Source organism: Lithobates pipiens, unplaced genomic scaffold (assembly GCF_037356315.1).
Source record: "Lithobates pipiens isolate NorthernLeopardFrog02 unplaced genomic scaffold, aLitPip1_a1.2 Scaffold_16, whole genome shotgun sequence".
In the NCBI taxonomy this organism is placed as follows: Eukaryota; Metazoa; Chordata; class Amphibia; order Anura; family Ranidae; genus Lithobates; species Lithobates pipiens.
The window spans coordinates 248,327,864-248,345,550 of record NW_027507748.1 but is presented as its reverse complement, the minus strand read 5'-3'; the positions used below and the strand labels follow the sequence as shown (position 1 = coordinate 248,345,550).

General features: G+C 44.0%; 1 protein-coding gene across 2 annotated transcripts in view; it reads left to right on the top strand.

The window, feature by feature from the left end:
- Positions 1-17,687, top strand: part of PIK3C2B (phosphatidylinositol-4-phosphate 3-kinase catalytic subunit type 2 beta) — a 935,041-nt gene that overhangs the window by 594,993 nt on the left and 322,361 nt on the right. For both annotated transcript variants that reach the window (XR_013274472.1, XM_077481256.1), the window contains exon 18: positions 8,365-8,459. Coding sequence is in view for 1 of the 2 variants with exons in the window: in XM_077481256.1 (XP_077337382.1) it covers positions 8,365-8,459 (95 nt within the window). In the remaining variant the exon portion in view is untranslated. The remainder of the gene's footprint in view (positions 1-8,364; positions 8,460-17,687) is intronic.

Sequence of the window (17,687 nt, the reverse complement as noted above, 5' to 3'; positions counted from 1 at the left end):
GGATGTATGTTCTTGACTGCTTTAAAAAATTATACCACCAGTGGGTCCTCTGCCCACCTGTTGCTGGGTTGAAGCAGAAATTGCTTCCACTTGTGCTTTTCAGGTACTTAGTTGTAGACCCAAGTCTAGGCCTGCTTGAAGGAAATCTAGAAGTTTGTAAGAGAAGGGCATATTGATATTGAAGCTTTTGCCGGTGGCAAAAGATCTATATTTGTTCCAGACTGTCATACATGAAGTTTGTGGGCTTGTGTGCCTTGAGCAGAGTTGAGATAACCGTTCTAGTCACACAGGTCTAGATAACATCCTGGTAACTGGAGCTTCTGCCGCTCAATATCCAGACGTGAAGGTTCAACTTCTGGGGGCTTGGATGGGTGTGATTTCCCTGTGATCGAAGAAAGGATATTGTACAGTGGCTCATGGGTGCAGCCCCAAAGCCAGTCACAAAAAAAAAGTCCCTTTAAGAAAAAAAAAGTTCCTTTAACCACTTAAGCCCCGGACCATTTTTGTGGCCAAAGACCAGAGCACTTTTTGCGATTCGGCACTGCATCACTTTAACTGACAATTGCGCGGTCGTGCAACGTGGCTCTCAAACAAAATTGACGTCATTTTTTCCCACAAATAGAGCTTTCTTTTGGTGGTATTTGATCACCCCTGCGGGTTTTATTTTTTGCGCTATAAACAAATAAAAAGCACCAATTTTGACAATATATATATATATATATATATATAATATAATATAATATATATATATATATATATAATTATTTTCCTGAGTTTAAGCCAATACGCATTCTTCTACATATTTTTGGTACAAAAAAAAATCGCAATAAGCGTTTGCGCAAAGGTTAAAGCGTTTACAAAATAGGGTTTAGTTTTATGGCATTTTTATTAATTTTTTTTTGTTTTACCAGTAATGGCGGTGATCAGCAATTTTTATTGTGACTGTGACATTATGGCGGACACATCGAACCAATCAGGTCCGCCTGTCTGTTTTTCAGGTGGACTCAAACCGACTCTCCTGTCAACTCTATAGAGCTGCAGATGTAAACGGACTTGTGTCCGTTTACACCCACTTATCTGCAGTCCGAGCTCCTTAAAAAAAAAAAAAAAACAGAAGTGGATCTGTCCCCTTCTGTCTGGGTAGATCAGAGGACCCTTAGGGTAGAACGGGTTGCGTCCGTGTTTGCTCTACACATACAGCGTGGACACAGACCTGCCATCCCCTCTTTACACTCATTGTGGCTTGCGACCGGTTACCAAGTCGATAAAGTGGCCCTCGCTCCTCAAAAGGTTGGGCACCCCTGATCTATTCTATCTATGTATCTATCTGTATACAGTGGTGTGAAAAAGTGTTTGCCCCCTTCCTCATTTCCTGTTCCTTTGCATGTTTGTCACACTTAAGTGTTTGGGAACATCAAACCAATTTAAACAATAGTCAAGGACAACACAAGTAAACACAAAATGCAATTTGTAAATGAAGGTGTTTATTATTAAAGGTGAAAAAAAATCCAAACCATTATGGCCCTGTGTGAAAAAGTGATTGCCCCCCTTGTTAAAACATACTATAACTGTGGTTGTCCACACCTGAGTTCAATTTCTATAGCCACACCCAGGCCTGATTATTGCCACACCTGTTCACAATCAAGGCATCACTTAAATAGGAGCTGCTTGACACAGTAAGGTCCACCAGAAGATCCTTAAAAGCTACACATCATGCCGAGACCCAAAGAAATTCAGGAACAATTGAGAAAGAAAGTAATTGAGATCTATCAGTCTGGAAAGGGTTATAAAGCCATTTCCAAAGCTTTGGGAATCCAGCGAACCACAGTGAGAGCCATTATCCACAAATGGCGAAGACATGGAACAGTGGTGAACCTTCCCAGGAGTGGCCGGCCGCCCAAAATTACCCCAAGAGCGCAGCGACGACTCATCCAAGAGGTCACAAAAGACCCCACAACAACGTCCAAGGAACTGCAGGCCTCACTTGCCTCAGTTAAGGTCAGCGTTTATGCCTCCACCATCAGGAAAAGACTGGGAAAAAATGGCCTGCATGGCAGAGTTCCAAGGAGAAAACCACTGCTGAGCAAAAAGAACATCAAAGCTCATCTCAATTTCTCCACAACACATCTTGATGATCCCCAAGACTTTTGGGACAACATTCTGTGGACTGATGAGACAAAAGTGGAACTCTTTGGAAGGTGTGTGTCCAAGTATATCTGGCGTAGAAGGAACACTGCATTTCATAAAAAGAACATTATACCAACAGTAAAATATGGTGGTGGTAGTGTGATGGTCTGGGGCTGTTTTGCTGCTTCAGGACCTGGAAGACTTGCCGTGATAAAAGGAACTATGAATTCTGCTGTCTACCAAGAGATCCTGAAGGAGAATGTCCGACCATCTGTTTGTGTACTCAAGCTGAAACGAACTTGGGTTCTGCAGCAGGACAATGATCCTAAACACACCAGCAAGTCCATCACCGAATGGCTGAAGAAAAACAAAATGAAGACTTTGGAGTGGCCTAGCCAAAGTCCTGACCTGAATCCTATTGAGATGTTGTGGTATGACCTTAAAAAGGCCGTTCATGCTCGAAAACCCTCTAATGTAACTGAATTAGGACTATTCTGCAAAGATGAGTGGGCCAAAATTCCTCCAGGACGCTGTAAAAGCCTCATTGCACGTTATCGCAAACGCTTGGTTGCAGTTGTTGCTGCTAAGGGTGGCCCAACCAGTTATTAGGTTTAGGGGGCAATCACTTTTTCACACAGGGCCATGATGGTTTGGATTTTTTTTCACCTTTTAATAATAAACACCTTCATTTACAAATTGCATTTTGTGTTTACTTGTGTTGTCCTTGACTATTGTTTAAATTGGTTTGATGTTCCGAAACACTTAAGTGTGACAAACATGCAAAGGAACAGGAAATGAGGAATGGGGCAAACACTTTTTCACACCACTGTAACTGCATATATATATATATATATATATATATATATATATATATATCTGCATATCTTTAATCTGTGCATGATATCTATCTGTCTAACTGCATCTCTACAGTGTGGCAAAAAAAGTATTTAGTCAGCCACCAATTGTGCAAGTTCTCCCACTTAAAAAAAATGAGAGAGGCCTGTAATTGTCATCATAGGTATACCTCAACTATGAGACAAAATGTGGACACAAATCCAGACAATCACATTTTCTTATTTTTGAAAGAATTTATTTGCACATTATGGTGGAAAATAAGTATTTGGTCACCTACAAACAAGCAAGATTTCTGTCTCTGACAGACCTGTATCTTCTTGTTTAAAAGGCTCCTCTGTCCTCCACTCATTACCTTTATTAATGGCACCTGTTTGAACTTGTTATCAGTATAAAAGACACCTGCCCACAACCTCAGTCACACTCCAAATTCCACTATGGCAAAGACCAAAGAGCTGTCTAAGGACACCAGAAACAAAATTGTAGACCTGCACCAGGCTGGGAAGACTGAATCTGCAATAGTCAAGCAGCTTGGTGTGAAGAAATCAACTGTGGGAGCAATAATTAGAAAATGGAAGACATACAAGGCCACTGATAATCTCCCTTGATCTGGGGCTCCATGCCAGATCTCACCCCATGGGATCAAAATAATCACAAGAACTGCGACCAAAAATCCCAGAACCACACTGGGATACCTAGTGACTAACCTGCAGAGAGCTGGGACCAAAGTAACAAAGGCTACCATCAGTAACACACTACGTCGCCAGGGACTCAGATCCTGCAGTGCCAGACGTGTCCCCCTGCTTAAGACAGTACATGTCCAGGGCCGTCTGAAGTTTGCTAGAGAGCATTTGGACGATCCAAAAGAGGATTGGGAGAATGTCATATGGTCAGATGAAACCAAAGTAGAACTGTTAGTTAGAAACACAACTCGTCGTGTTTGGAGGAGGGAGAATGTTGAGTTGCAACCAAAGAACACCATACCTACTGTGAAGCATGGAGTTCGCAACATCATGCTTTGGGGCTGTTTCTCTGCAAAGGGAACAGGACGACTGATCCGTGTACATGAAAGAATGAATGGGGCCATGTATCGTGATATTTTGAGTTTTAAACCTCCTCCCATCAGCAAGGGCATTGAATACGAAACGTGGCTGTGTCTTTCAGCATGCCAATGATCCCAAAGACACCGCCTGGGCAACGAAGGAGTGGCTTCGTAAGAAGCATTTCAAGGTCCTGGAGTGGCCTAGCCAGTCTCCAGATTTCAACCCCATAGAAAACTTTTGGAGCGAGTTGAAATTCCGTGTGGCCCAGTGGCAGCCCCAAAACATCACTGCTCTAGAGGAGATTTGCATGGAGGAATGGGCCAACATACCAGCAACAATGTGTGACAACCTTGTGAAGACTTAGAGAAAACGTTTGACCTCTGCCATTGCCAACAAAGGATATTTAACAAAGTATTGAGATGAACTTTTGATATTGACAAAATATAGTTAGAGGTATACCTATGATGACAATTACAGGCCCCTCTCATCTTTTTAAGGGGTGGAACTTGCACAATTGGTGACTGACTAAATACTGTTTTGCCCCACTGTATGTATCTGCATATCTATCCCTCTGTCTGTAGGCCTCATCATGGGCGAGTGACTTTGGAGGGCGGGGGGTTGGGTGGGGTCTGGTTTGCGCCCCCCCCCCTAAAAAAAATGGAGCACCAGCCGCCACTGGTATTGCAGGTATCCTCACTTGAGGACTGATACTCGGGTATTTTGCTGTCCAGAACCATGGATGTCTCAGCCAATATGGTAGGACCGATATGACCATTGTCTCCTCCATTGTCAGTTTTGAGAGAAACCTCGGTATAAGAGGTCATGGGGGTAAGGCATAGGCTAGGTTGCATAGCCAGGGACTTGACAGGGCATCTGTTGCTACTGCCTGAGGGTAAGGAAGGCTTGAAATTAACCTTGTTAGCTTCGTATTGGCTACTGATGCCAATAGGTCCAACTTGGGAAGGCTCCACTTTTGTACCATCCACCTGAATATTTTCGGGTGTAGAGACCACTTAAGGTCTAAAACTTCAGGATAGGAGATCTGCCATTTTGTTTAGGCAACCCAGAAGATAGACTGCTTTTAAGTCTTTTAGGTTTCTTTCTACCCACAGATGATGGATTCTACCTCCCTCAGCAGGGAGCTGCTGTATATGAAAATACCGCTATGTTGTCCATCCGAACCAGGACTGGTGTCCCTTGATCTGGGGGGCTAAGGCTCTCAATGCGAGATATACCGCTCAAATTTCCAGTATGTTCTGAATGACCATCTTCCCTGGACCGACACTTGATTGGTGTGGGCTCCCCATCCTTTGGTGCTGGCTTCTGTAGTAATTGTGGCCCAACAGACATGACCCAAAGGACGTGGCTTCAAAAGCATCTCCTTCCTTGTCCACCACTTCAAACTCCTGTGCATTGGGGCTGTTATGGACTGAGAAAGTAGGTGTCTTTTCCATTGTTTAAGAACCCAAGTCGGAAGTGTCTCATGTGCCAATGTGTCCATGGGACCATCAGAATACAGGAGGACATGACCCCTAGCAGGATGAGGCAACCTGAAGCCATCAGGTGAAGACGTGTCCCCATTTTTTTTATCCTTTTTACAAATTATCTTTACCTTCTGGGGAGGTAGGGGTGTGGTGCCTTCCTTGGTAATGAATAATGCACCCAGGTAAATAATCTGTTGTGTTGGGGAAAGGAGATTCTTCTGCTGATTGATTATCCAACCATACTCCACCAGTGTTGCTAGTAAGGTCTTCCTGTGCTCTACTAGCTAGGCTGGATGCTTCGCTAGAAGAAGAATGCCTGGGCTAGAATCACAATCAGCACTTTGGTGAAGACCCTGGGAGATGTACAGAGGCCAAACAGGAGACTATGGAGCTCTAAATGGGGCCCGACCGCAAATCTCAGGTATTTTTTAAATGGTTTTAGAATGGGAATGTGTAGATTGTCCAAAAATGACCATACTGCACTGTTGAGACCACCCAGGGATCCTTGCAGTTTTTTATCCATACCCTGGAGAAGTGTCTGAGCCTTGAACCTACCAGAATCTCCTGGGATGGTATGGCATCAAAGGGATTTAGCAGAGTCTTGCGGGTTAGGCAAGGTTCTTTGCTTGTGCGCCTTCAGAAAGTTGGATTGTGTACCTCTCCAATTCCTCCTGGTGTCTTTTCCTTGTCTGGGCTGTCTATAATCCCTTGTCCTGAACTACTGAAACCTAGAAGGCCGGCCCCTAGGGCACCTATTTCTTCTGTCCCGGGGGATAAGATCTGATTTTCCCCCCTGTGACTCGAGATATGGCTTTTTATAACTTTACACCAAAAAGTGGTTTATCATCAAAGGGTATTTTGCACTATTTTTGTTTGTAGTATCGGCCACCCAAGGTTTCAGCCATAGGGCCATTTAGCCATTATGGAATGTAGCACTGCCCGTGCCGAGCATTTGATAGTATCAATTGTCGCTTCGTCCACAAAGTCTGCTGAGAGCTTTAGTTCGTCTAGGACCTTTACTATTTCTTCCTTAAGAATATCCTGTCAAATTGCTCTCTATACATTCTGTGTCCATGCCCGCAAGGCAATGGATACTGATGTTAAGGCAATCACTGGTTTACATGTGTTTCCCACCATTTGGTACACTCTTTTCAAGTTGCGGTCAAGTCAAGGTCTATTCGCCTGTCCACAGGATCCTTGAAAAAAGTTGAATCATCCATGAGGAGAGTGGTATTTTTTGCTAGACGAACCACAGCCGCATCTACTGCAGGCGGACCGTCTAATATCGCTGAGTCTTGTTCTGACATAGGGTAGAGTTTCCACAAACGGTTGAGGGGAAATCTATTTTCTGTCTTTTTCCACTCGCCTTCTATAACAACCTTAATTTCTTCCATTGGAGGAAAAAAGGAGATTTGTTTCTTCAAGAAAGGAAAATAGCTCTTCGACTTTTTAGAGGCAGTTTCAGCTTCCTCCCATTATATGGGCTGACTTTACGGCTTGTATATATGGCTGAACCAATGAAAAGCTGAAGCCAGAGGGGTCCTGGTCATCCGAGGATTCCCCTGAGCCATCAGAGTTTTCCTGTCTGACCGGGATGTTCCCTTTGGGGATGGAGGGATCCTCTGATGATGGCCCAGGTACTGTGGGCTCTGTAGGAGCTAAAGACGGTATGGTATTTACCACTGTTGTCTCCGCTATAGAGTCCTTGACCACTTTAAGAAGACTCTCTAACTGCTGCCTATTCTCTGAAGCAGGATTTACAGAACAATTTGTCTGGCAGTGGAGTGGCCCCACAAGCTTTTCATGTTGGACTCCTAGAGCTTGAAGAATGTCATGAGCAATGTCTTTTCACGGCTTAACCCTCTGGGCATGATATGTTGATCGTGAAGATCTACTCCATTTCAGGGCTTTAATGGTGTTCATCATGATGCCTTGGGGTCATCTTAAACTACTTCTGGCGTACACGGCTGAAGTTCATAATATATACCAACATAAGTGCATTTTTTCCTTTTTTTTTTTTTTTTGGAACGTAACTGGACAATGGTCCTTACCTTAAATGTTGTTAAAGGTCTTGAGAGGGCAGTGAGCAGCTCATTCTGGGCAGCAGACAAAAAACAGCTAGAGAAAAAAAAGATACTTTAATAACTGTCTTTTAATATGCTATATAAGATTCTGTGAAGGGTTGAAAGGGAGAGAGAAGAGGGGGGAAAAAAAATAAAAAAGAATTCAAAACCTACCATGTTCAAAGAACTCCCAAATAGGCAACCCACTGCAGACACAGCAGGAAGCATTACTCAGGGTCCCAGGTTTAAATAGCCAATAGGGGAGGTGCAGAGGTAAGGTCGTTGGACCATCACATTCACTGTCCATAAGGTATGAGGAAAAAAAGGAGGGCCCCTAACCTTCTTTTTTTAAAGATATTCACTGATCCTGAGGGAGGGGCAAAGGCGGAGCTTGTTATGGGTATGCTGCCATTCAGGCACCAGGAACAAAAATGTGCCTGTAGTTCTACTTTAAGGTTCAGTTGTTAAATTATTTGACTGTAGTTTTTGCAAAGCCTTTGCAAAAGGGCCTGATTAATACATTTGGCAAGTAGTCATACCTGATGCATGAAATAGAAAAAAGTTTACTATGATTGTTCAATCTCTTTGGACACTTTAGCTACTGTTGCTCATTGAGGTAAATGGAAATCATTGTGGACTGAACTAATAATCGGCAGTGGGTATTAACAAAGTTAGAATTTTTCTTAATACATTCAAGAGCCCACATTGCTAGACTGCATTGCTAAAAAGTAATGAAAAGTTTGAGCATATTTAATTTTTACACTTGACTTTCTCCATACATTCTTTTCCAAACAGGCTTTAAAATATGAATGTTATCTGGATAGTCCGCTTGTCAGATTCCTCTTGAAAAGGGCTATATGTGACCTACGTATCACGCACTACTTTTTCTGGTAAGGAAATCAAAACAAAATAACTTTCTTTATCTTTCATTAAGAGACACGGTGAGGGGATGCAAAATTATTCTGAGACACAGGGTTATGTTTGCTGCCTTCAGGAGATTGGACCCTGGAAAACGAAGATGTAAACATGCTCCAGTTTTTTGCTAGTGTTCAATGAGAATGGACTTCTTTTCTCCTTAGGGAAAACCATTTCTTTGACTTCTAATACTTTTACTAAGATCTTTTCTTATGCTGTCAAGCTTCTAGAGTTGAAGCAGAGCCAGAAGGGCCCATTTTTGCATCTCTCCGCTGAACTCAACATCTCAATAAGGGTTAGACTGCACCATGACAATTAAGTGGGGCTAACGTATAACATGATTTGTGAAATAGGCTCTGCTAAGGTGCGCTCATAGACACACTGGGGTGATTTACTAAAACTGGAGAGTGCAAAATCTATGTAGCAGTGCATGGTAGCCAACCAGCTTCTAATTTCAGCATGTTTACTTAAGCTTTGACAAAAACAAAACCTGGAAGCTGATTGGTTTCTATGCCAAACTGCACCAGCTTTTGCACTCTCCAGTATTAGTAAATAACCCCCTTTGTGTAATTGTGTGAGTGAGCAACAGAAAATTTTACAGCTCTAGAGCCGCAATGCATCCATCTGGTGGAACTCTGTTTTTAAAGAACCATTAAGCAGTATGCCCATTGTGAAGGAGCAAATGCTTTCTGCGTGGGGCATGGTCCCAAAGATTCTGCCTGTCACTTTTCCTTAGCTTCTCTAACTTGTGGGTTCACAGGGCATCTTCAAGACCACTAAATTGGCGTTTTACCCTTTTGTTAAGACAGCCTGGTATTGTGCTTAATACTGTGCTGAGGTTAACACTGAAGCTCCCTCCAAAATTTTGGTCAGGGGTCAGAGGCAGAAAGGGGAGTTGTGCCATTTTTAAATTTGGTATATTCTCTACTGATTCTGTTCTAGCCTCTTTCTTGTTGCCACACTGCACATGAGCACATCGCTTCCTAAGACACACACTCAGCCTTCACGTCATCTCCTTAGCCACACCATCGCCAGGATCTTATAGGATGTTCAACTGCAGGCTCCTTGGTGCCTCACAGTGATAAGGCCATAGATATAATGTAACCCTTGCTGCTACAGCAGAGATTTGTTTATCTATTGCATTCTTTAGTCATAATCATACGCACAAGAGCAGTAGTCCTATAGGCCTTTCCAGCCTGCAATCTACATACAGCTTTGGGATTGGCATGTGATGTATCTCCTAAGGGACCTGACACTGATGGCCTGGACCACTGTCTCCTGCTTGAGTCCTCATCAACTCCTTCAGGCATGGTACCCTCCTCTGTCTTGTCCAGGGTGATTTTCGACAACTATCTCTGAGACTTTTGGGTATATTTCAGCCATGATTGCTGGCTCAGAATACAGGGTATAGGAGTGGGATACATGGTTGCAGCTGCCTCTTCACAGTCCATGTGGACCTAGTCCAGTCAAAGAACACTTTACATTTATTGAGAAAATGCCACATGTTCTGTGAATGGTACCCCTGCTGAGCAGGTGACCTCCTGTGGTTTTTGTGCAGCAGGGCATTCACTTGGCATGGGACCTTGTAGTATAGTAGGAGACTTCTACAGTGATGTCCAGCTTCCATATGGATCCCACATGTGTTCCACAAACATGCTTAAATTGGTACAAGGTGGACCACTGCCCACCTTCCCCTCATCCTGAACTTTCTTTTTCCTTTTTTTTCATCCTTTTAAACTGCAGTGATAGTATTTATCCTGTAGAGTATATGATCGCTTGGGACGAGGACAAATCTAAATTGTATAGCCATATATGGACTGCTTGGTCCTACCAGTGATATTCCTCCAATTTTAACAAATTTTTCTCTACACCACTCAGACCTCGTCAACTCCGATGACCTCCCATAGGTGTCTTGTCCCTTCCACCCCCCCCCCCTTTTCTTTTTTTTTCTCTTTCGTTTCCTCTTTCTCTCTTCATTTCTTCTTCTTGATTTCTTTTTCTCGCTTCTTTTTTTTCTTCTTTCTTCTGTACTATCAATACATGCCGGATGGAAGGCTGTCTCTGAATGGCATGGGTGACAACTGTATTAACACTCAAGTTTTTATCAATGTTCTTATATGAACAACACACTTCTGGTTAGCTACTCTTTGTGCCATTCACTGGCTCTGGTACAGAACTAGTTGACTTTCAATATATTCTTGAATATGCAGATAATTGTAATCAGGGCAATGATGATCAGTGCCCTGATTAAATGTGTAGATGTCCCCTGTGAGGAGATCCCGCTGATTGGCTCTCTGCACCACACACTCGGTCAGCGTGAGGAGAGGAGCACCGATTACCAGCATCTCCGTGTTTACATGTGACTGGCTGTGATTGGACACAGCCAATCACATGGTTAAAGAGCCGAAGAAGCGGGTCTTTACACAGATCAGGTTTGCGCCCTATCCTAGCAGCATCATATGATGGTGTCCCAGAACGAGAGCCGCACAGGCCCGCCCTGTCCTGCTATCCTTTGATGGTGGACGGGTGGCAACTAGTTAAACATAAACTGCAGTGATATTTCAACCACTAGGGGGCTTATGTAGTTATGGTGGAGCTCCACCCAAAAGGGGCAGTTCTGCAGTTCTTTGCATGAATCTATCCATTAGTCATATAGGGGGTGCCGTGGAGAGAGAGGGCCTCGCCCAGGTGCCCCTAACTGGCCACTGGTCAGCAGCTACACTTTTTGTAGCCGCTGACTTTTAATAAACACAAAAACGAGTGGTACTCCGCTTTGAGTCAAGGGGGACTCAGAAGTAGATAAGCAGGTACATTTTGCACTTTAAAGGATACTATTTTATAAGCAAAATGTATCCAATTGTTCCACAGTTCAAAACACTATCATGTAAGGCTAGGTTCACACTCTTGCAGGTTTGCAGCCTGCGTTTGTGCGGACATGGCAGCCCATTTATTTGAATGGGCTGCGGTGTCTGCATTTCTCCGAAGGAAAAAGATTCCTGCAGCATTTTAAAAATGCAGCGGCCAGGAAATTGCATGGTGCTTTTGCATCACGTGATTTCCCTGCAGTTTTGATAGGGGAATTCCTCCATCAAAGCTGTTGTGTTTTCCCTCGGGGGGGGGGGCTTCCCAGCCGGGAGAACACGCAGTGATTATAGCCGCTGGCAATAATTGCATGAAAAGTCTTACAGGCAGATTGTACCCAAGTTGATCGATCAACTTGGGTTCAATCAGCCTGCTCATACATGGTTTGAATCCGAGACATTAACCATGTATTAGTGTTTTGTGCATTGTGCCCAAGTTTATGCACAGTCTGTGGCTGGCTTAAGTGCTGTGCTGCCTCCTCACTAGGCTAGGAAACACCAGACTCTTTAACCGGTTTATGACTGGCTCACACAGATATACTGTGGCAGAATGTCTCTCTTGGGCGAAACCTCGTAATAGGTACACCCTTCCCCTTTTCGACCAACTGAGGGGGCGCGCGCATGCTGCAAGTCGAGGGACCCAATTTTCGTGGTCGGCAGGCACGTGCATGAGCACCAGCATGGGGATTTCTGTGTGTGTGTAAACACACAAATCCCTGTTCTGTCAGAGGAGAGGAGACATGTCGTTTGTTCCCAGTAAGTAAGAACAGCTATATGTCTCCTATTGGTTACTTTTTTTAGCACTGATCACTGTATAATTGTCAATGGTTCCAAAAATGTGTCAAAAGTGTCCAATCTGTATGTTGCAATACCGCTAAAAATTGCAGATCCCCACCATTACTAGTTAAAAAAAATAAAAATAAAAAAATGGCATAAAAATTCCATAAATCTTTCTCATAGTTTGTAGACGCTGTAACTTTTGCGCAAACCAATCAATATTCACTTCTTGAGAATTTATTTTTTTTACATATACATACATATTGGCCTAAACGATAAAGAAATTATTATTTTTTTTACAAAATTTGGGGAATATTTATTGTAGCAAAATGTACAAAATATTGTTTTATTTTTTTTAAAATTGGCGCTTTTTCTGTTTATAGAGCAAAAAATAAAACAACACAGATTTGATCAAATACCACCAAAAGAAAGCTCTATTTCTGGGGAAAAAATGCACATTTTGTTTGGGTACGGCATTGTATGACCACACAATTGTCAGTTAAAGCAACACAATGCCAATGGTAAAAAGTACTCATCAGGAAACGAGAGGAGAGAAGGGGGCCAAACAGCCTAATAGGGTAGCAAGATTTTATTCATGAAATAATAAAAAGCAAAAGTATAAGTACTGCACTCACAATTGGGGAGAAAAGCCAGGTATTTAGCTGTGTTAAGGAAAGTCAGACATCGGCAAAAGCCACTGTAGTATGGGAAGATCAAGTTGCTTCTCTTGCTGTGTCGGAATGCAAAGAATGCTAGGGATTTGCACTTCAGAGCAAAAGTATGTCACCTTCGACAGAGATTGACAAAGGGGACGTACTTGTCCTCCAAAAATCTTCTCAGCATCCCTTGTGCACTCATACAGCAGGACAAGCCCAAAGCGGTGTTCATGTGGTTCTCAATCAAGCTGGCTCTATCAGCATCCAGTGACTTAGTCTGCCTATACTATAGCAGCTTTTGCTAGTGTCTGCTACCATCAACTGAGGTCGGACTTTCCTTAATACAGTGATATGCCTGGATTTTATCCCTGTTTGTAAGTGCAATAATTTTGCTTTTATTTAACGAATATACATTTTCTACACTGAGTCTGTCGAGCTCCCCTCTCTCTCCTCTCTTGTTTACTTTAAAAATCTATACCTGAAATTCAGCCATAAGTCAAGCCTTTTTTTTTATCCCTTTTTGATTTGGGGGATGTTTAGCTCTAATGGTAAATGTTTTTAAGATGCGTTTACATCAGTCTGAACTGTATATGAGGACACTGCAGCCCACTTTTATTAAAAAGGAAAAAAAGTATTTACAACGGGTGGCTTCCTACACAGGGGTTTCAGCTTCACACAAAACAGTGTTAAACAATAATGCAGAGCCACCTGGTTCTCCTGTCAGTAGCACTACTTGCTCGGTCTCATAGACCATGGGCTCTTCTGGCTCACTTTATCTTGGATACAGCACTCTATTGTACAGGCTACTCCTGGTCCCCTGATAGGGTTTGCCCAGCACTTGGGGTTCTCCCACTAATTGGGATTTCAGACTTCCTCCAGCCCCCGTGGAATCACTAGTCACCTCAGCTTTCCCAGTCACTCCGGAACAGCATAGCTGTCTTGACTTTCCCAGTCCTATGGTCAAGAAGTCCTCCAACATAGGATCGCATCTCCTAAACAGGTGACTCCTCCTGGATGAAGCACACCACTGTCTTCCCACCAAAACTCTCTCCCCAAATGGCAGCAACTGAACTGAATTCTTACTGGACATGGCTTTTGAGTTTTTGCACCTGGACACACACACACAACCTGTAGACACAGAATTGAAGGTTTTGTCTCACTAAAGACACTTTGGAACCTTCAAACTCCAGGCCCCAATCCAGAATTACCTAACCAATAGCTTAAATGGTTTTCTCTGTTTACAAAACACAAGCTGGAGTTTCTCAGACTGCAAATCTGAGAATCCTGTGTAATTTTTCCAACTGTTACCTAAATTCACATGGTGACAGGGCCTTGCACTGTCACACCCTCTAAACCTAATATTAATTACTCTAGGGTCTAATTATTCAACACACATCTTAAATGTCTTATGTTGAAGAGGTGTTCATTTCAGATCTTAATTTTGAATGAAGGTTAGCTTGGTAAACCCCTGATTTATTCCATTAAGATTATTTTTTTTTTATTCAGACAAAATGTACATTTCTCTGTCGTTCATTGACAGACATAGCATCTTCATCTTGACCTTAGGGTTATATCGCCCCTTTAGGAGAGGACTAGGCAGAAAGTGTTAAAAAAAGCAACACTTACACAGTACCTCCCAGGGGGGAGTCCTACTGGCTATAACTATTCACACTGCATTCAGCAGCTCAGTTTTTTTCTTCCTAGTGTGGGATCATTGGTCCTGGGAATTTTTTCTTTTTTCTGCATTTTTGATTCCTATGATCTACAATCAACAGTCGGGCTGGGTGACATGCTGGATAATATAGATCCTTGTAGTCTCCCCAGCCTGGCCATCGAGCGTGAGCAGGCCCTAGCTATGCACTGGGTCAGCCATGACATGCTCTGTCTAATCCAGGGGCGGCCGGTGAGCTATATGCTCCGAGGCACACATATGACCGGGCTACTGCTGTCTGTGTCACAGTGTGCCAGCTGCCACCCCGTACTGCTCGGGTGATGGGTCCGTCTGTGGAATACGTCCAGCAGTCCCTGCAGGAGGGGTAAGTATGGTTCCACTTGTCTCGGCAGGATGGAGCAGCTGGGCATTCCCTGGGAGGTCGACTAGGGGGTCTCACTCTTCCTTTCTTCTCTCTCTGTCCCTTCCCTCCTCCCCATGCTATGGGCCTCTGTTTGGCACGTACCTGGCCAGGGGTCCTCTGGGGGACTCTGGGTCCTGGCAGTGCGCTGCACTGGGGGTCTGCTCATCCTCTTCCCTGTTTCTGGGCCACGGTGGGTTGTTTGTACTGTGTGAGACGTGGGGAGGCTTCCATGCGCTCTGCGGCCATTTTCCTGGGGCTGCGGCCATTTTTTTTGCCACAGCTAGTTTTTTGCCTTTCAGACATTCTCTAGTATTGTGGCGGACATTTTCTTGGGGCCCTCAGACGTTTTTACTGAGGCAGCCATTTCTTTATCATACATCATAGGACACAGAGCCTCAAGTAATTACTTGGTGGGTTATGGGCCTACCTTCAGGTGTTGACACTGGTATAACCAATACAAGAAGTTGACTCCCCTATATAACCCCACCTCCTTCCAAGAGTACCTCAGTTTTTTCACCAGTGTCTAAGGTGTTGGTCACGAGTGAAGATATGCTTTGCGGAGCTCCAGAAGTTATGCATGCTGTATTTAAAAAATCTCCACAACCAGATCCAGCCACGCCACTGCGGCCAGAGGATGGTACCCGGGCCTTGCGTTGAAGAACGAGGTGTTGCCTGTAATGCTTCTCTTTGAGAGCTGGACCCAAGAACCAGGACTCTTTTTGGTCTTGTTACTTTACCAAACGTTGTCCTGAGGGGTGCTATACAAGGCCCAAAGGAGCGGAACCCCTTTTAAAAGTGCCCCAGTCTTTGAAGTTTTAAATTAAATTGCACGCCGTGATGGGTGAAGATTGGATCTGTCTGTTAAATCGGCAGTAGCCTGCAGCGAGGACAAGATAAGGGAAGAAGCTAATGCTTTTTCTTTCTATACACCTTGTATGGCTTAAGATGTCTCCCTTAGAAGGAGTAATTTTAAACTTATGCATTTTTCCAGCTGCTCTGTCTCCTATAGCTGTGCGGTCCCACCAGGGGGGTTCCTGTTTAAAGACTCCTGACAGAACCCCCCCCCCCCCCCCTCTACAGAGATTCAGGCATAAAGCTACAGAGATTCAGGCATAAAGCTGGCAGTAGCGGCAGCGTCATACCCTCCTCCCTCTTGGATCTGCTATTGCAGACCTGCATGCCATTCGCTCGCGCGCGCACTAGGCATGGCTAAGAGAAGGGCGGCGGTTGCCGAGGGGCATGTCTATAGGTCACGTGGTGCCGTGTACAGGACATAGGCTCCACACAGTACACGGCGCAGAGTGGGGGAAGGACGCTGAGGACGCCAATCAGGTCCACCTGAGGTTTTTTTCTACACAGACATTCTCAGTTACAAGTCTCTTAGCAGCTGAGTCGGTCACACCAGGAGACAACAGAGCGCTGGGCACGTGAGGGTGTATACTAGGGCATTTGCAGTACAGGAAACTCTAGTCCTATTTAGCAGTTTAAGCTGATATAATGGTGACATTATTTTGCTATATTTATTATTAAGCAAATTGTATTGTGTGCCTCTGCTTTTGTGCCTTGCACCATGTCTTCCAGACCTACCGTAAAGGCACCTAAGGCAACCCCAGGTCCTGGGAATCCCAGTCATGCTTCCATACTGTCATCCTCTTCTGAAAGATCTGACATGGCAAGCCAGGGTGAGTCATTGGAAGTTAGCGGTGGTGCAACTGCTTCACACATTTCAGCCCCTGTATATGTGACTGAAGAAACACTTTCCTCTGCCCTGCAAGGCTTAGAAGGAAGATTAGCGAGTTTAATCGCATCCCCCATTCAAGTGGATAGGAAACGTCCTAGATCCCCCTCCCCCACCTTAGACTCTTTACAGTCAGTGAAGGGTCCAAAGGAACTATGGGGACAAAGTGAGGTTTTACCCTCAGATGATCGGGAAGATAAACAAGCCGATTATTCCTCTGCGGAGGAAACAATACTTGAAGTCTCAACTTCACAATTGGAAGTACAGAGCCTTACAGAGATGGTCTGCCTCAACTTCATGCTACCCCTAACTGAGTTAGCTGAAGGTCCAGTCTCCTCCTTGGGTTCTTTGAAACCTTTACAGCCGTTGCATGCGTTTCCTGTGCACCCATTACTAGAAAAGCTTATTTATTTTGAATGGGATCATCCGGATAAGCGTTTTTTCCCTCCAAAAAGATTTGCAGGTCTCTATCCTATGGAGGAGAAATTCACTAAAAGATGGAAAGTTCCAGCAGTGGATGCTGCGATTTCCAATGTGAATAAAAGTTTAACTTGTCCAGTGGACAATGCGTATATACTTAAGGATCCAACAGATAAAAAGTTGGAAGGCCTATTAAAATCCTCTTTTTCCTTAGCAGGGACCGTAACTCAGCCTGCAATTGCAGCCATAGGCATCTGTCAGTCCTTAAAGGACCAGTTCACAGATGCCCTCAAGGAGCTCCCTGCACAACAAGCTCATGAGTTGGCTGAGCTACCTAAACATTATGTTTTGCCATAGATCCTATAAAGGATTCTATTCACCAGGCATCACGCTTGGCGCTTGTACTTGTACACATGTGAAGGACCCTTTGGTTAAAGGGTTGGGCAGCGGCAACACCTTGTAAAAAACCTTTTAACTAATTTCCCTTTTAAGGGAGAATGACTATTTGGCGATAGTTTGGTTAAATATATTCAAGCTATTTCCAGCGGAAAGAGTACTCTTTTGCCAGTCAAAAGAAAATATCAACGTCCTTCATTTAAACAGACTTTTTCCCCCACGCCAAGGACATCCACCTCTTGGCAGGGGCGACGGCCTTCGCCTAGGCACATAGGAGGAC